Source organism: Lacerta agilis, chromosome Z (assembly GCF_009819535.1).
Source record: "Lacerta agilis isolate rLacAgi1 chromosome Z, rLacAgi1.pri, whole genome shotgun sequence".
Lineage (NCBI taxonomy): Eukaryota > Metazoa > Chordata > Lepidosauria > Squamata > Lacertidae > Lacerta > Lacerta agilis.
Window position 1 is genome coordinate 17,040,354 of NC_046331.1, and position 19,503 is coordinate 17,059,856.

General features: G+C 47.1%; 1 protein-coding gene across 1 annotated transcript in view; it reads right to left on the reverse strand.

Moving 5' to 3' along the window:
• Window positions 1–19,503, reverse strand: part of GPSM1 (G protein signaling modulator 1) — a 53,967-nt gene that overhangs the window by 29,913 nt on the left and 4,551 nt on the right. Inside the window, exons 2-9 of the mRNA XM_033137619.1 lie at window positions 17,585–17,806; window positions 16,222–16,357; window positions 15,305–15,447; window positions 13,565–13,688; window positions 11,723–11,838; window positions 7,854–8,009; window positions 5,460–5,568; window positions 2,199–2,325 (exon numbers count right to left, since the gene is read on the reverse strand). Coding sequence (XP_032993510.1) covers window positions 2,199–2,325; window positions 5,460–5,568; window positions 7,854–8,009; window positions 11,723–11,838; window positions 13,565–13,688; window positions 15,305–15,447; window positions 16,222–16,357; window positions 17,585–17,806 — 1,133 coding nt within the window. The remainder of the gene's footprint in view (window positions 1–2,198; window positions 2,326–5,459; window positions 5,569–7,853; window positions 8,010–11,722; window positions 11,839–13,564; window positions 13,689–15,304; window positions 15,448–16,221; window positions 16,358–17,584; window positions 17,807–19,503) is intronic.

A 19,503-nucleotide genomic window follows, 5' to 3' on the forward strand; every position in this document is an offset into this window, starting at 1 on the left:
TCTTGACAGCTTGAATAGTAATGGCAACAAGTGGAAAACAGCCCAAAATCTTACATTGAGCACTCAATACCCCTCACTCTGGAATACAGCTATAACGGAGAAGATTATGCATAATCCTGTATCGATGAGGACTAGAACCTGCAGACACTTTTAATATGATTTGACATTACTTTATTCATAGACATTTTCAAGTCAACCCTCATCACAAGCCTGGCATATCTAGAATTAGATGATAATCAGATAATGGTCTTTATTTGCACTTCATTATTTTCACTCATGTGCAACTGGTCTGTAGCGTTGGAAGGGATTCCAGGGGTCATCTTGCTGAACCCCACAATGCAAATGTCTGGCTCCTTTCAGACCATATAGAACCCTTTTTCTCACAATGATGGAACTCACAGGTGGAGAATACACACACACACACACACACACACACACACACACACACACAATTTTTATGGGGCATATTTGTATGAGTTAAAACTTTGTTTTCCCTTAGGAGCAGTTCTCCACATGAGTAATTCAACATGCACAAGGAGGTCCCCAAACTAGGGAGCATCTCCATGCAAAGAAGAAGAAGAAGAAGAGGAGGAGGAGGAGTTTGGATTTGATACCCCACTTTATCACTACCCGAAGGAGTCTCAAAGCGGCTAACATTCTCCTTTCCCTTCCTCCCCCACAACAAACACTCTGTGAGGTGAGTGGGGCTGAGAGCAGGGGCGTCGCTAGCCACTGGGCTGCTGGGGGCGGCAAGCCCAGTGGCACCCATGGGGGCGGGGCGTCGCTCCGTGCGCATGACGTCATGACGCATGCGCACGGAACAACGCCTCCGCGCGGGCCACTTGGCCCGCCCCTCTCCCGCTGCGCTCCGTGAGCGGAGCCGTCCCGGGGAAAGGAGAGGGGTTGGGCCAGCGGGCCTGCCCCTGTCCTTTCGCCCCGGGCTCCGCTCCCTGAGCACAGCGGGCAGCGAGCGGCGCGGCGGCGCGTGGGGAGTGATGGGAGGGGCCGCCGCTTGTCACCCCACGTGCCGCCGTTCGTTCCGTCGCCCCGGGAGCAGCAGCACCGCACACACTGTGCGCCGCTGCTGCTCCCACGGTGACGGAGCGAGCAGCAGTGCGTGGGGGTGACTTGCGGCGGCCCCTCCCACCACTCCCCACCGGTCACCCAGGGAGGAGCAGCGCTGCAGGAACGGGGTGCTCGCTCGGCCGAGCGAGCACCCCGTCTGTGCAGCGCTGCTGCTCCCGGGGTGACGGAGGGAGCGGCGGCGCGTGGAAGTGGTGGGAGGGGCCGCCGCAAGTCACCCCTACGCGCCAAAATGTTACGCCCACCTAGGGGCGGTACGAGGGGCGGCCCGCCCCCCCGCCCCCACCCTATGACGCCCCTGGCTGAGAGACTTCAAAGAAGTGTGACTAGCCCAAGGTCACCCAGCAGCTGCATGTGGAGGAGCGGAGATGCGAACCTGGTTCACCAGATTATGAGTCTACCACTCTTAACTACTACACCACACTGGCTCTCACAAAGTCAGTACTGTGCCTCTGAGCTACAGCCCTTCCCCTAAAAAATAAAGTCCGTAATCCTTATAGTTTGGAGTAAAACAGGGAGCTGCCTTCTACCATGCAGGCATGGTGTAGTGGTTACGTGACCGCACTTGGACCTGGGAGAGATCAGTGTTTGAATTCCCCCTCTTGGCTAGGAAACTCGCCTCTGAGGCCAGTCACTGCCTCTCAGCCTCACCAACCTTGCAGGATCGTTGTGGGGCTTTAATGAGGACTAGGACCCGGGAGATCAGGGTTCAAAGCCCTACTCAACCATGAAGCTCACTGGGTGTGACCTTGGAGGCCAGTCACTGCCTCTCAGCCTAACCTACCTCACAAGGTTGTTGTGGGGATTGGATGGGGAGGGGGAGAACCACAAACGCTACCTTGAGCATCTTGGAGGAAAATAGGAGGGATATAAATGGAATAGATAAATAAATATATAATACTGAATCAGACCATTGGTCCCTCCAGCTCAGTACACTGACCAGCAGGGTTTCAGGCTCAATGGACAATACCTACCCCTTTGCCTGAAGATGCCAGGAACTGCACCAGGGACCCTCTGCAGTCAAAAGCTCTGCCCCTTCCCTTAAAGTGTGTTTTTTGTCTTCATGATTCTGAATCAGGCAGGTAGATAGGAAGCTGCCTTTTGTAGAGACTCACCCTGCTCTTCGTAACCGGTTCCTGCCACGGGGGTCTCCAGATCCTCTCCATTCTGCTTCAGGCCCAGGACTGCCCTCAGCTGGGCCACGTTCAAGCAAGCCGTGGCCTCCCCATCCTGATCTCCGACCTGAAAAGTATTGTTAGCCATCATTAATTCATGGAACAAGCACACATCTTTGGAACTCCTGCCTCGTGATTTCAAGTGGGCATGTTTTTGCCAACTGCTGCAACAGTCTTGTTTCAACAAGTTTGCCCAGATGCGAGTTCTAATTTGTTACTGTTTGGGGTGTGTGTGTGTGTGCGCGTGTGTATCTGTGTATATATTCAATACTGTAACGATATCTAGACACAGAACGATAAAAATACATTCAGCAGTCCAGATATTGGTCATTTCTGAGCCAGTAACAGTCAGGCGAATGCAATACAGCAAAGGTAGATGAATACAATACATTCCAGTAAGTTAAGATAGAATCATAGACTTGTAGAGGTGGAAGTGACCCCAAAAGTCATCTAGTCCATACCCCTACAATGCAGGAATCACAACAGAATAACCAGTCTACTGTTGTTTTAACTTTTTGTATGCCGCAAATTATTGCTGTACATTTTTCTTAGTATTAATTTTATTGCTCTATTTTTTCTGGAAACCAGAGGGTGGTGTGTGTCCGCCTCCCCCTTTTTCTTGCAATCAAGTGGTGTATAAATTTTAGGAAATAAATAATAAATAAATTAAGCGGCAGAAATGCCATTTGCTGAGAATTGCAAGTAGGGAGAATTCTGTTGAGCTCAAGTCCTGCTTGGGGGCTTCCCACTGAGGCACTGGCTTGGCTATGAAAAAAGGAAGCTGGAGTAGGTGGACCCCCACCTTTGCCTAATCCAGCTCCAGGGCTCTTCTTATGCCCTCATGGAACCTCCAGGTTCAGAGGCAGTCTATCTAGAGTGTAAAGCTCTGAAATGTACAAGAATCTGGATTGCCTTCCCCAGTGTGGCAGCCAAACCTATTTGGTCTTCTTTTGAAACGGAGCCAGGAAGCAAATGTGTTAGCATACCCGACTTCAAGCCAGTTCTGCCATTATATGATTTAGGGAACTCTCCTCTTCCTCCTCCTCCATCCAAGCCCTTACCCAGCTACCCACCTCCGTGAAACCTCCCATTGTTCTCTCCCCATCTGTTGCTGAGTAATCTGTGCTACCCAGAGGACAGGAAAGTGTATTTATCTGGAACAGCTGAAGGGTTAATAATAGGGGGTGTAACACTGATGAGAAGGTCCTCTGGCTTCGCTTTCCCCTGACTTCATTTCCCATTTCATAGTATTGTAGAGCTGACAAGGACACCCACGTGTCATCTAGCCCAACCCTCAACAGTCATGAAAAGATCCTGAATCCAGCCATTGGTCTATCTAGCACAGTGACTAGCTCCTCCCTGACTAGCAGTTGTGGCTCCTTAAGAGCTTCAGGCAGATTTATTTCCATTCGCTAAAACTAAGGAATATTCTACTCATAGTTCTGAATAAAGGGCTGAATTGTAATGGTACAGAGGAAGATACCAGGTCAGGACATTGGTCCACTGAGTTCAGTATTGTCCACATTGACTGGCAGCTGTGGCCCCTTGAAGCTTCAGGCAGGAGTCATTTCCCAGTCCAGCTTGGAAAATCCAGAAGGGATTGGATCCAGGACCTTCTGCATGCAAAGCAGGTGCTCTGCTACTGAGCTAGGGCCCTTCCCCTTAACATAAAGGAAAGTCCTAGTCCTCATGGTTCTCAATAAATAGGAACCTTGGACTTTCTGCATGCAAAGCAAGCGCTCTACACCACAAGCTACATTGCCACCATCTCAATATATAGGGTAAGCAGCCTCATATAACCAGTCTGCTTGTGAGCTCAATTAATACATGGAGGGGTTAAGGCCATGGAATAAGCTGTCCTGCCAGGCTCTGCCTATGTCACTTCCCCTTGCCTTCCCCTCACCTTGGGAGGAAATGGGCAACTAAATCTTTTGTTATACTCAGTCTACATATGAACTCAGTGTGTGAGGAGCTCTGAACTGCTCCCTCCAGCCTCTTTGGTTTCAAAATGGAGTTTGAAATGAGTTTTTTCCCTATACCAATAGTTTAGGAGCGTTTACTGTTTTGTAACCAAGCAACTGGGGAGGTAAAATTTTAAACGTTATTATACAGCTTATGTTTGCACACTTTTCTTTGCTGCAGGTTTTGTGATTTTTAAATCTCTGCTGGGGCAAGAGTACTTGCCCCCAACTTGGGTCTTGGCACCCCAGATTTCCAACATGAAATGTCCACAGGGCCTCATCCTGAAAGGCCAGTTTCTATCCACACCTGCTCCTTGGAGCTGTGTTTCTTTACCCTCTTGCACTAAAAAAACCCCCCAACATTTGTTCCCAACTCAGACCCCAAAGAGGGACAAATCTCTGCCTGAACCCCTCTGAGCTGTAGCAGTCAACCCTGTGGTCAAATAATCACAGAATTGTAGAGTTGGGAGGGAACCCAACCAGATGCCCAGCTGGGAAGCCCACATGCAGGATCTGAGCACAAGAGCCCTCCTTGCTCCCTGCCCCTGTGTGGTTTCCAGCAATGTTCCAGAAACACTGCTGTGCACAGCTGTGGAGGCAGAGCATAGACATTGTGGCTACTAGCCCTCCATAACTCTGCTCCATAAATTTGTCCAATCCTCTTTCAAAGCCATTCAAGTTGGCTATCATCCCCTCTTGCGGAAGCGAATGCCATGGTTTAATTCTGCACTGGGGCACCCCACTCATGTTACTATTCCAGGACAGTCCACTCTGCTATACTGAGAAATTCCTCATCTTGCCCAGTAGCTCCAAGTGCTGTTTGGTGGGCCTCCAGTTGCTGTACCTTCTCTTCCAGCAAGGCAACCAGCTTGCACTTGCTGCAGGTGTAGTTTTGAACATTCTTGGGTAGGGAGACAAACATGGCAAAGGTGTTGCAAGTCACTACAGCAGCTCCCTTGCCATCCATGCCCCTTGGTCCTATGTCGCCCGTGAGACAGCATTCCTGGCCTCCCCCATTAAATGCCACTGCAAACACCCCTGTTTACAAGTCCTGGTCACAAGCTCCCAGAGGCTGCAATTAGCAGTCACGCAATCAGCAGTAATCTAGCCCAATCCGCTGCAGAGCAGGAATCCTAGTGTCCAAGGAGCACCGAACAGCTGCTAAAGGTCTATGGACACCCCCAACATTATAAAATAATTAAATGTGACAGACCACCAACAAATTAAAAAATGCTTTTACTTCTTGGGAGATTTCAAGGTGTTTCTCTGCAAAGTATAAGGCTTGTTCACGGTTTCCAAGAGAGATGTAGGCATTTTCCAGGCTCCAGCAAGCTCTTCCTTCTCCCACTCTGAAAAGGAAAGGTATGTTTATTCACTTATGTTCCTATCATGCCCCTCCCTGCATAGTGACAACTCAAGGCATGTAGAGATTGCCAGGCACCACCCAGTCAGGTAGAATGACATATAGACATAGAATTGTAGAACTGGAACGGACCCTGAGGATCAGCTAGTCCAACCCCCAACAATGTAGGAAATTCCACATCCCTGACACATGGCCATCCAACCTCTGCTTAAAAACATCCAAAGGAGGAGAGTCCACCACCTCTCAGGGGAGTCCGTTCCACTCTTGGTCAGAAAGTTCTTCCTGATGTACAGTTTGTCAACTTTCCTGCATTCATTGTGAGCGCTATACTTGACCTTTGTAATGTCTTCTTTTGTAATATTGAAGACAATATTTTAGTCTCCCATTAATTGTGTTGCTTGGAATGTTTATACTGTACTATGTTTGATTTTCTTTGGGAATACTTTGTTTTGGGATTCTTTGATTTGATGTCCTAATGTAGGCTGTAAACAGAGGCGTAGGAAGGTCAGGTGGTACCCGGTGCGGAAAATTTCTTGTCAACCCCCCCTCCCCCTGCAAAAATGGTTTTACGTTATTTCATATTTTCTTACAAAGGAATAATAACAAGTAATAATAATAATAACCTTTTATTTATATCCCGCTCTCCCCGGCCGAAGTCGGGCCCAGGGTGGCTAACATCAGATACATAACATTGGTATAAAATCAAACGATAATTAAATTACCTCCTAAAAACATCTCAAAATCAGATTACAGTCTAATTAGATGGCTTTCCACAGGGTTAGGGTTGGGAACAGTAAGTGCTCCACTGAACTGAAATTTCAGCCTTCACGACATAGGAAAACAGCCAACTAAATAGCTATTTTGGTGGAGGAGAGTCAAGATATTAACCGATATGCATGAAATTTCATATATAGCTATATAATCCCTAGTATAGTAAGATAAGACCTTTGGAGCAGGCATTTTTTTAAAAAAAGTTTTTTATGAACCGCCCTAGTAGGGCAGTAATTGTTCCTTAATAATTTGTCAACCCCTCCATTATGGAACTTGGGGCAGACCGCCCCCTACACCCCCCCCCCTTGCTATGCCCCTGGCTGTAAACCACTCTGAGACTTCCCCTCTTGCTCCCGAAACAGGGTTGCATGTATGGAGAGAACCCCTGAAACAGCCTTTGAGGTGATGGGAAGTGGAATTTCCCCATCTGCACAAGTTTAGTATTATGATGCTGAATTCCACAAGTAATTTCTTACTTCAATAAGACATAGAGTTTGTCAAGTTCAACTCCATACAAAATCTCTGTCTCCCCCTTGTGGCCTAGCTGGCTATCGACATGTGTGTAGATATATCCCAATTCAACCCTTATTCGCCCACCTGCTAATAAACAACAACAACAACAACAACAACAACAACAACAATCTTATTAGATTTATATACCACCCTTCTAAGGGCAGTTGACAGAATAAAAAACAGGATAAAAACAAGTAATTAAGTAAAACAAAACCGCCAAACAATAACCGCCCCGCCCCAGTCCCACAGACAAATTTAAAAGGCTGTGCAATATTAATCAGCAAAAGGCCTAGTTGAAGAGGAACATTTTCACTTGGCACCTAAATATATATGATGAAGGCACCAGGCAAACCTCCCTGGGGATTGCTTTCCACCAACAGGGAGCCACTGCAGAGAGGGCCGTTTCTCATGTTGCCACCCTCTGGACCTCTCAAGGAGGAGGCACACGAAGAAGGGCCTCAGATTATGAACACAGGGCCCGAGACGGTTTATATGGGGGAGAGGCGGTCCTTGAGGTATTGCAGTCCTGAGCTCCTAGATTCAATATATTTAACTATGAAACAAATGTAATACACATGAAGCATGGCACAAAAAATATTCATAATTCATGTTTAATGTTCCCCATCCCCCTTGAAAATAGCCAAGGGCTGTCAAAATGGCATCGTGGGCCACTCGCAGTTCATGGGCCATGGGAAGAACCGCCCTAATCTCTCCCTGCAATGCCAGAGGCATAACAGAGGCATTAAAACCAGGTCTGAAAACAGCGATCAGCAGAAATGGAAATACTCATTTGAAAGCACAGTTAAATGAACAAATCCCGCCCACCCTGCCATGCACATGGCTGTCCAAAGGGGGCTCATTGTAAGAAGCTCCATCAAGTCCCATTGCAGGGGGTTGGACTAGATGATCCTGGGAGTCCCTCCTTGGAATACAGCTGTAGGATTCTATGATATGATTCTAAGCCCGGCTGCACCACTGCCTCCTCACCTGTCTCCCAGTTCCTGGGCGATGGCCAGGTGTTTCAGGTGATAATCAATGGCCTTCTCGTAGTCCTGCAGGAGGGTGTAGGTGTTCCCCAGGCTGTAGCAGGATTGAGCCTCCACTGCTTGGTCCTTCAGCTGCCTGGAGAGCTGCAGTGTCTTCCTGCATTTAAAAGCAGATTCTTTAAAAAAATATATTTTATTAAACAAAATGCTGTAAACCGAAAATAAAGAGCATAAAGAAAAGGTTTAAAATGGCATAAGGTTGGACATGATCCTTGAAGGTGTTGTTCCAAAACATTACCCAAAAAGACCTGTTCTTCCATAAACCCACAGCATCCTAGGATGATTTCACAGCATCCTAGGATTGTAGAGCTGGTGGGAACCCTGAGGGTCATCTAGCCCAACCCTGTGCACGGCAGGAATCACAGCTAAAGCACCCTGATGGCTGGCCTGAAATGATGCTGGAACAGATGGGTCTGGGGCCTGATCCAGAAGGCTCTTCTTCTGTTCAGTGGCAGGGTAGCCCATGTGGGGCTCTCCAGGATGTACACAAGGGATGGGAGACCTCAAGCATTTTAAAGCCCTGTTTAAAGGAGCTGAGGGTGATGAAACAGTCGCTGAGACGGCTAGAGCGCCGGTGGCGGAAAACTCATTCTGAATCTGACCGGACACTGGCTAGAGCTCAACTTCGAGCCTACCAAGTGGCAATGGCAACGGCGAAGAGGGCCTTCTTCACCGTTTCTATTGCATCTGCAGAAAACAGCAGCAGGAGACTCTTCCAGGTGGTTCGCAGTTTAGCAGAACCACCGTCGTCATCGGGGCCTGGTAGGGACCCCAAGATCTCCTGCAATGCTTTTGCAAAGTTTTTTGCAGATAAAGTCGCTCAGATTCGGAAGGAGGTAGATTCCACCGTGGGAGCAGGGCTGGGGCGGGAGAGTGCTAGAGCTCTGTCTAGTCACGTTTCATGGGATCAATTTCAATCTGTTACCTCCGAGGATGTGGACAGGCTGCTTGGACGAGTGAAACCAACCACCTGTGTCCTTGATCCTTGCCCATCCTGGCTTATAAAAGCAAGCCGGGAAGGACTGGGCGATGGGCTCCGCGGGGTGGTGAACGCTTCCCTCTGTGAGGGAGTCTTCCCATACCCGCTGAAGGAGGCGGTCATTAGACCGCTTCTTAAAAAAACATCTTTAGACCCGGCCAATATGGCCAACTATCGCCCAGTCTCAAATTTACCATTCTTGGGCAAGGTGATTGAGCGGGTGGTTGCGGAACAACTCCAGGCACGCCTGGAAGAAGCGGACCATTTGGATCCCTTCCAATCGGGATTCAGGCCTCATCATGGGACTGAAACTGCCTTGGTCGCACTGGTCGATGATCTCCGGCGGGCTAGGGACAAAGGTGAGAGCTGTTTCCTAGTTCTGCTGGATCTCTCAGCGGCCTTTGACACCATCGACCATAACATCCTTCTGGACCGGCTAGAGGGGTTGGGAGCTGGGGGCACTGTTATACAGTGGTTCCGCTCCTTCCTCCTGGGCCGTATTCAGAAAGTGGTGATGGGGGATGAGTGTTCAGACCCCTGGGCTCTCACTTGTGGGGTGCCTCAGGGTTCCGTCCTCTCCCCCATGCTTTTTAATATCTATATGAAGCCACTGGGAGAGATCATCAGGGGGTTTGGGCTGGGTGTTCATCAGTATGCGGATGATACCCAGCTCTACCTCTCTTTCAAATCAGAACCAGTGAAGGCGGTGAAGGTCCTGTGTGAGTGCCTGGAGGCGGTTGGAGGATGGATGGCGGCTAACAGATTGAGGTTGAATCCTGACAAGACAGAAGTACTGTTTTTGGGGGATAGGGGGCGGGTGGGTGTGGGGGACTCCCTGGTCCTGAATGGGGTAACTGTGCCCCTGAAGGACCAGGTGCGCAGCCTGGGAGTCATTTTGGACTCACAGCTGTCCATGGAGGCACAGGTTCATTCTGTGTCCAGGGCGGCTGTCTACCAGCTCCATCTGGTACGCAGGCTGAGACCCTACCTGCCCGCAGACTGTCTCGCCAGAGTGGTACATGCTCTAGTTATCTCCCGCTTGGACTACTGCAATGCGCTCTATGTGGGGCTACCTTTGAAGGTGACCCGGAAACTGCAATTAATCCAGAATGCGGCAGCTAGACTGGTGACTGGGAGGGGCCGCCGGGACCACATAACACCGGTCCTGAGAGATCTACATTGGCTCCCAGTACGTTTCCGAGCACAATTCAAAGTGTTGGTGCTGACCTTTAAAGCCCTAAACGGCCTCGGTCCTGTATACCTGAAGGAGCGTCTCCAGCCCCATCATTCAGCCCGGACACTGAGATCCAGCGCCGAGGGCCTTCTGTCGGTTCCCTCACTGCGAGAAGCAAAACTACAGGGAACCAGGCAGAGGGCCTTCTCGGTAGTGGCGCCCACCCTGTGGAACGCCCTCCCATCAGAAGTCAAGGGAATAAACAACTACCTGACATTCAGAAAATTCCTGAAGGCAGCCCTGTTTAGGGAAGTTTTTAAACTGTGATATTTTAAATGTATTTTAATGTTTGGTGGAAGCCGCCCAGAGTGACTGGGGAGACCCAGCCAGATGGGCGGGGTACAAATAATAAATTATTATTATTATTATTATTATTTAACAACTCTGTGGCTCAAACAACATTTTTAAAAACAGGATAGTAAAGTGGTGGTGGTTTTCTTTTGGAAGGGAGTAGAGATAGTTTTCCCCTTCTAAACTGTAAAAAAGGTAAGCCTGCAGGAAACTGAATAGAATAGCCATGGCAGACTCCTGCGGCAAAGCACAGTCTTGCAGCACCTCAATCTATTAATCATTTTACTAATTATTATCTTTCATTTTAATAAATTTAATTTATTGCAGCTTAAGCTTCTGTGGACATGATGGTGAAGTGGACTGTGGTCCCCAAAAGCTCATGCAGTAATAAACTGGTGAAACTTTAGGCTGCCACAAGACTCTTCCTTGTTAAACTTATTGCGTTATTATCTTTATTCAGACCAAGGAAATGTTACCAAAGCGTGAAAGCCTTTCAAATTCTCAAAAGCCTCCACACTTATCTTGGTTGGCTGAATTAATATATCACCGTAAATATAGATTTGAAATAGATATCCAGGCCAATGTTACAATATTTAATTTTTTTTATTATCGTAGCTCTTGTGCCTGCTGAGGATTTGTTCGTCTGAGCTCATCTAAAGTTCACAGACAGGGAAACAGAGGAGATTCCTGGATACCAGAAGGTGGCAGCAGGATGCTCTGAATGGAAGTGAATAAAATATTTCCTGGATTTTAGATTTTTCTACAGGATGGCACGGCAGACAGGAAATGAACACAGTTGTGGCCAGCCAGCCAAGCAGTAATGGAAAGTGTTTCCTGGGATTGCATAGTATCATAGAATTGTTGATAGGGTCACCCAGTCCAACTCCCTGTGATGCAGGAATCTGCTCTCCCAATGCCAATATAATGTCTCTAGGGGTGTTCAACCTCTCTGCAGAAATAGCTGAGCTGTACCACAACAGGTGTATGCCATTTCTCACTTGTACACATTCAGAGTGGGAGAGACAGTGCAGTGCAGTGCAGTGGTTAGAGTGTTGGACTAAGACCTGGGAGATGAGAGTTCTGATTTTCCCCTTGGCTATGAAGCTCACTGGATGTGAGGACCTTGAGGGCCAGTCACTGCCTCTCAGCCTAACCTATCTCGCAGGGCTCTTGTGGGGAACTCAATGAGGAATGAACACAAGCATGTACACCCCCTTGAGCTCTAGGGGGGGGGAAGGCGAGCTATAAATAAATAAGAATAAAATCACATGGCAGGTTGAGAAGTGGCAGGGAGACATCTTCTTACTTGTAGTATTCTGCAGCGATGTCGAACCTCCCCAAGAAGATGTGGGCATTCCCCAAATTGCTGTGGGCTCTCCTTTCTGCTGCTTTGTCGCCAAACTCCTTGGCGATGGCCAGGCGCTGGAAGGGAGGCGGGCAGAGAGAGAGAGAGAGGTGGTTACGGCTGCAGCAAGAACACTGGGAAGTGGGGTGTACTGGTCTTGGACTAGGACCTCTCAGCCATGATGCTCACTGGGTGACCTTTAGGGAGTCACCACCTATCAGCCTAAATTTCCTAACAAAATAAAAAAAATTCTTTCCAGTAGCACCTTAGAGACCAACTGAGTTTGTTCTTGGTATGAGCTTTCGTGTGCATGCACACTTCTTCAGATACACTGAAACAGAAGTCACCAGATCCTTAAATATAGTGAGGGAGTGGGGAGGGGTATTACTCAGAAGGTGGGAATGGGTGATCAGCTGATAGGTGTGGAAAACCTGTTGACTAACGGCTGCAATTAGTCTTGTAACCTAAATTTCCTCACAGGGTTGCTGCAAGGATGAAACAGGGAGGAGGAGAACAATGGATACTACTCTGAGCTCCTTGAAGGGAAAGGTGGGGTATAAATGCAATAAATAAATAAAAATAAGACATGAGGCAGTTGCACTTGTTGATTTTATCTCCATTTTCAATTGCCATCTCAAGCAAATTTGTTTTTCATTTGTTTGGGTGTGTTTACTCGCATTTTGTACACAGAATTGTGTTTTTTTAAAAATTGCAATTTTGCTGCAACAATGACAACTTAAAATGCAAGAAGCACAGCTAAAAACAATCTCAAAATCAACTAGATACAAGGTAATGAGACATCATAAAGGAATTTCTGTATATACAGGAAACCCACTTCAGATTTAAATCGGGTGAATTATAATACACTGGTTTCCTATTACTGCAGCTATTCCATTATTAATTGTTTCCCTACTTTCTTCATTACAGGAATCAGGTGGTGATGGGTCAAAAAAAATTAAGATGAATTTGTACAAGTCAGACCATTTGAACAATTTAGAATAGCATAAGAAATTGTCATGTTTCTTTCGTCCCCTTTTTACTGCTCTTGAGATAACTCTTCTAATAACAACTGTATCATACCATTGGTTTAGGGATTTCCAACTTCTGGTGTTGAAATGTTTTGTATTTATTTGGACATGTTTGCTGCTTGGAGATTCCATTTTACTTTTTTGAACAAGCAGTTTATTTTTTTTTATAAATATTGTTACTTTTTGCTTTTTTTGCTTTTAAAAGTATTTTCGCTTTGGTATGCAAGGTAGTAATTAAAGGCAATGAACAGATAAAAGTTTCTCTCATAATGCTGCAGCTCATGGGCCTCCAGCGAAGCTGAATGTGGGAATCATAGAAGTGGAGGACAGAGAAAAGGAAGGACTTATTCAGGCAGCGCAGAGTTAAACTACAGAAGTCCCATAGGAGGCTGTGATGACCACACACTTGGATGGCTTTAAAAGAGGACTGGACAAATTCACGAAGAAAGGGCTGGACATGACTGAGATGTGGGTGTGTTACCCAGCTCCCCTCCAAGACACCCTACAAAGGGAACGGTGAACAGCCTTTGCCCAGAGGCTCTTCAGTTTGGGAGTTTTCAGCCAGTCCAGGCCAGGTTACTCTCTGCATGGATGAGGACTAGAAACATGCTTTAGAAAGAAAGAAAAACATTTTGGCTTTATGTCTGTGGTTTGACACTGAGATTCCCTGTCATGAGATCACAGCATAGGGGCTGGGGGGGGGGGCAGATCAAGGGACCCACAGAATGGAAGGCTCCCCCCCCCCCCACCCACGCAAAGCCCAACTGAGCCTCACCTGTTTGTGGAAGATGATGGCTTTGCTGAAGTTGCCCAGCAAGTAGTGGCTGTTGCCTAGGTTGCCATATGCCCGGCCTTGGGCAGCTCTGTCCCCCAGCTCCTTCACAAGAGAGAGGTTCTTCCTGGAATCCCCCCCAAAAGGAAAATGTTTTGTTGTTGTTGTTCTTGTTTTGCAATCAATAAATGGGGGGGGGGACAATGCGGAACTGGCAAAACTAACAGCAAAAATAGGAAAGCAACATGACGGCCTATTCATGGGAGAATGGAAGCCCTTGTTGCAATACCTAGAAAAAATATAATCAGATGAAATTGCAAGCAGGATTTGAAATATCAGCAGCGGGGGGAAAGGACAATATAAGAAATAGAGTAATATGTTCTAGGTGAAGTGTTTATTAGAATAATGTACATAAATGGGATGGGATTAAGAGCAGCATGGAAGAAAAGGCAGGAAGTCAAAGTTTAAAAGGGGAATGTATAAGAAATATGAAATTTGCAATTAAGGATTTTAAAGCTTAATAAATATGTGACATACACACAAAATGAATGGGGGGGGGGAAACAGCAGAGTCATGCAAACAAAGGGATAGCAAGGTCCAGAAGGACCTCTCCAAACTGAGTGAATGGGCAGCAAAATGGCACGTGCAATTCAATGTAAACAAGTGTAAAGTAATGCATGTTGGGGCAAAAAAATATCTCAGTTTCATGTACTTGCTCCAGGGGTCTGAACTGGCGGTGCCAGACCAGAAAAAGCTTGGGGTCACAGCAGAGAGCTTGATGAAGATGACACACTGAGTGGTAAATTCCATGCTAGGGATCATTAGGAAAGGAACTGAAACTGAACAGACCGGATCATAATTCCATTAAACAAATTTATGAGGCGACCACATTTGGAATATACTATGGTATGTACAGTTCTGGTAGCCTCATGTGCAGCAAAAGATATTGCAGAATTGGGAAAGGTCCAGAAAAGGGCAACCAAAATGATCCAGGGGATGGAATGATGACTCCCCTATGAGGAAAGGTCGCAGCATTTGGGCAGGAAGTTTATAAAATGATGTATACTAGCATAGGGAAAGCAGATACAGAAAAGTTTTCCTCTCTCTCTCCTAAGACTACAACTGGTGGACATCCAATGAAGCTGAATGGTGGAAGATTCAGGAAAGTAAATACTTCTTAGTTAAACTATGGAACTCCCTCCCACAGGAGGCAGTGACGGCCACTAACTTAGATGGCCTTAAAAAAGGAGTAGAGAAATTCATGGAGGAGGAGAGGCCTGTCAATGGCAACCAGCCCCAATGGCTATGCTTAGCTTCCATGGTCGGAAACGGTAATGCTTCTGAACAGCAGTTGCTGGAAACCACAGGAAGGAGAGAGCTCTTGTGAGCAAATGCTGCCTGCTGGTTTTCCCACAGGCAACAGTTCAGCCACTGCAAGTACAGGCTGGTGAACCAGATGGGTCATGGGCCTGATCCAGCAGGCAGTTCTGGTGAGGGGGCCATCCTCAAGGACCGAAGATCTCGCATGAAAGGGGGGCACTGAGGCACAGTGGGGGAGCAACAAGGGTAGCATCTTTGAATGAAGTGAGGCTGAAAGAGAATGGGGCATTTTTACAAAGACCCCGCAGCCCAGCCTCCGCTGGACATCAGGTGCACTGGAGCTGCATTGCAGGGAGTTGGACTAGATGAGACTACAATTCTGTAATTCTAGGCTGACTGCCTCAATAAGGGGTTGCCACTCACTCATAAAATTCGGACGCCTTCTCCAAACTCTCCTGGACTTCCTCGGGCAAGTGGTTAGGCTCCTGGGGCAAGCTCCAAGACAGCTGCTTCCCTTTAGCGTGGTAGACGTTCCCAATGTTGTACAACGCCCTCGCCTCTCCAACCTAAAAGAGGTGGGGGAGAAAAGGTATTCATGCTGCCTTAGGTTTCTCTCTTACATTGGTTGTATGGACCGGGGTCCTCATCCCTGTTGATTTCAGCATGGATGCATAAGAAAAGCCCTGCTGGATCAGGTCAGTGGCTCATCTAGTCCAGCATCCTGTCCTCACAGTGGCCAGCCAGATGACCCAAAGAGATGCCCCCATGCAGGACCTGAGTGCAACAGCAACTCTCCCACTGTTGTTCCCCATCTTCCATATACAGTGTCATAGTCTGCTATCAAAAGAGACAACCTTAAGAAGAGCCTGGCTGCTGGACCAGGCCACAGGGGGGCCATTGTAGCCCAGCACCCAGTGACCAAATGCCCCTAAGAACCTGGAAATTGAGACAGACTGCCTCTGGAACTGGAGGTGCCATAAGAGCATAAGGTGAGCCTGGCAACTGCTAGATGAAGCCAATGGCCCATCTAGTCCAGCATCCTGTCCTTATTGGCTAACCAGGTGCCCATTATGGAAAACCCACAATCAGAACCTTAGCTCAACAGCAGCATCCACCCCAACTTGTCATTCACAGGTAGACTGCCCCTGGGCATGGAAGCTCTGTTATCACTGTTGACATCCATATGAGGAGCCATGATGGATCAGGCCAATGGGTGTCTTCATGGTGGCCACCCAGGTGCCCCATAGGGAGCCCCGTGCAAGGAGGGCCCGAGTGCAAGAGCATTTCTCCCCTCCTGTGCCTGCTGTTTTGTGGTGCTATTTTTAGTGTGCAGGTGGTACCTTGTCTCCCTGCTCCTGGGAGATGTCCAGGTGCCTCTGGCAACAGACCAGGGCTTCATCAAACTGCCCGAGGATCTTCAGCGTATTTCCCAGGTTGCCACTGGCTTTGGCCTCTCCGATGCGGTCCCCAGTGGTCCTGCAGAGAGAAAGCAGAAGGAGGTCCTGGGTGGCTCCACTCCAGCAAAGCCACAAAGAAGACCCAGGCAGGGATGGGAAGGAATGAAGCTCCCCAACGGGGCCCTTCCCACCCCTTCTTTCTGTCTCCTCCTGTCCTTTCTTCCCTTCCCTCTGACTATGTAACTGGTTTACAGCAAGTCCCCCCAAAAAAAATCGTAGAATAAAAAGTAAAAAACAGACATTGATTAACTATTGTGGAATATATATTTCACAAAATGTATACACACCACTTGATTGTAAGGAAAAACCCCAAACCTATTTACAAAAAGGTAAAACAATAAAAGTTTACACTACTACACTTCAAAACATACAAAAAGATAAAATACTAAAACAGATTAAAATGCACATCCGCTTTCTAAGCACCTGAATGTTTTCAGCAGGTGCCGAACAGAATACATTGAAGGTGCCTGCTGCTGATTTCGTAGGCAAATTATGTAATCTTTGTATATTATATATATTTGTTGTTGCTCTCACCACCACCACCACAAATGTCTATCCATTTTTTCAAGGAAACTGAGCATAACAGCCATTCCTAACTTTATAGGCAATAAATTATACAGCCCAGAAGGGTAATCTAGTTCAACCCCCTGCAATACAGGAAAGTCTATAAAAATTATGCATGGCATGCAGAAATTGGACAGATAGAAGTTTCTCTTTCTCTTTCATAACACCACAACTCATGGTCATCTGATGAAGCTGACCGTTGCCGGACAATACTACGGAACTCCCTCCTGCAGGAGACAGTGATGGTCACCAACTTGGATGGCTTTTTAAAAAGGACTGGACAGATTCAAGGATGAAGAAGGCTATTGATGGATATTAGCCACAATGAAGGCAGCAATGTTCCTGAATACCAGTTGCTGGAGACCACAGGAGGGGAGAGGTCTCTTGTGCTCGGATCCTGCTTGCTGATTTCTCCTAGGGGTAATTGTTCAGCCGTCATGGGAAAAGGATGCTGGCCTAGATGAGCCACTGGCCTGATCCAGCAGCCAGGCTCTTCTGACACTCTTATGGGACCTCAAGAGCTCCAGAGAAGAGACTATCTAGATTCCTAGGTTGTTTGGGGTATTTGGCCACTGTGAGAACAGGATGCTGGACTAGATGGGCCATTGGCCTGATCCAGCAGGGCTCTTCTGATGTTCATAATGAGAGAATGAACACATACTTCTGGCAGCAGGACACTTACCTAGCTAGGGTGAGATCATGTTTGTGGTATTCCAGAGCCTTGGCATACTCCTTCAGGTAGAAGTAGGCGTTGCCCAGCTGGCTATAGATGGCACTGAGCGTCTTCAGGTCCTCTGTTCCCACCTGAACAGCCGCTTCAAAGAAGGCCACCCCAGCTTTGAAATCCCCGGCTTTGCACAAACGCTCTCCTTCCAGGGCCACCTCCAAGCAAGAGGCTTCCATCCTATGGGGGCAAGCATGTACAGCAAATATATTATTGTAATTATTTATTACTAGAATTGTTTGGGTTTTTATCTTGTTTTTTTGTGCACTGACATTCGAATATTTCTGGAATATATCTATCACTGTATATAAATATATGAGAAAATTAAACCATAAAACTGGAATGTAGCACGAGTCCAGTAGCACAGGGGTTAAAATAACCAAGTCTCAGGAAAGAATCATAGAATCGGAAAGTATCCCAAAGGTCATCTTGTCCAACCCTTGAAAATGCAGGAATATCAGCATATCTGATGATTCAGTCTTGTTCCAGATACGCCAGGATTGTGAAAAGGGTTGTTTTTGAAAATGATTGTCTCACTGCATTATTTCATAAAAGAATGCCAAATCATTTAAAAAGTGTCTGGAGGTTCTAGTCCTCATCAAAATCACAGTTAAGTGCAATTTTCTCTATTATAGCTATAGTCCATTGTGAGTGGTCCCAAATGCCCAATGTCAGATTTTGGGCTGTTTTCCATTGAGTTCCCATGATGATGTGCGCTGCCAAGATCACATATGTATAGCTACTGAGATTTGTGTCTTTTGATTAAAGGTGGTATATAAATGGAAGAAATGAAATGGTATGTTTTTACTGCTAACTCGTTGTTGTCTTTTCCTTTTCATCTGCTGTTGTCTACAATGCCTTTTGATTATCCATCATTGTGCATCGCTCTGAAAGCTCATCCTTCAAGCAGAAAGGCAGGGTGTTAATTTTAAAAATAAAATAAATGGCAAATGAGGACTTCCAAACACAGCAAAGCAGACACTGTTCATTGGGTGTCACATTAGCCAAAATCGATTAATCTCAACAAGCTGTGTTGATCAAACACAAGGTTCACTGTTGAGTAACAGAGGTTGGCGCGGGATGGGGAATTGATTGATTACAACCCCATGGGGAAGGAAAATGGAGGAAGGTGCCTGAAGGTCACGGGAAAGGGGACTTATTCGCAAGCCATGTGTAACCCAGAAGGGAAACTGCAGAAGGTCATCATTCAGATTCAGGATAGAAAAAAGGAAGTTCTTGTTCACACAATGCATAGTTAAACTGTGGAACTCACTGCCATTGGAGGCAGTGGTGGCCACCAAACTGGATGGCTTTAAAAAAAGATTATACATATTCATGGAGAAGGCCATCAATGGTTACTACCCCAGTGTCTATCCTCTAGGCCCAGAGGCAGTCTATCTGGACTCCTAAGCTCTTAGGGGCATTTGGAAACTGTGAGAAGTGGATACTGGACTGGATGGCATTTTCTTAATGATGCTGAAAATTGGTCCTCCAGATCTCTGGTTACTCCCGAAAACAACCTCTGCAACACCAAGCAACCTCTGGGCCACTCCTCCAAGTGTGAGGAATCAGAAGCTGTATTAGCTAACCATGGCAACCCAGAGAGTGGTGCGGAAGGCTGGCTTCTGGCTGGGCTCAATCCACCCATGATGACAGCCCTCGCCAAGTCCGGCCAGCTGCCAGGGAGCTGCTCTTTTCATCTCGCCGGGAACACGACGTCCAGGCCCTGTACATCCGTTTGCAGATCACATGGCCAGGATTTGCTCCAGATAATTACAGAGGGAGCTTCTCCTGTGCCTCTCTCTCAGGCACTCAGCTCCCACTTGGGTCTTTAATGGCAACCAGATGATCAACAGACTTTGCTGTGCAAGCCTTCC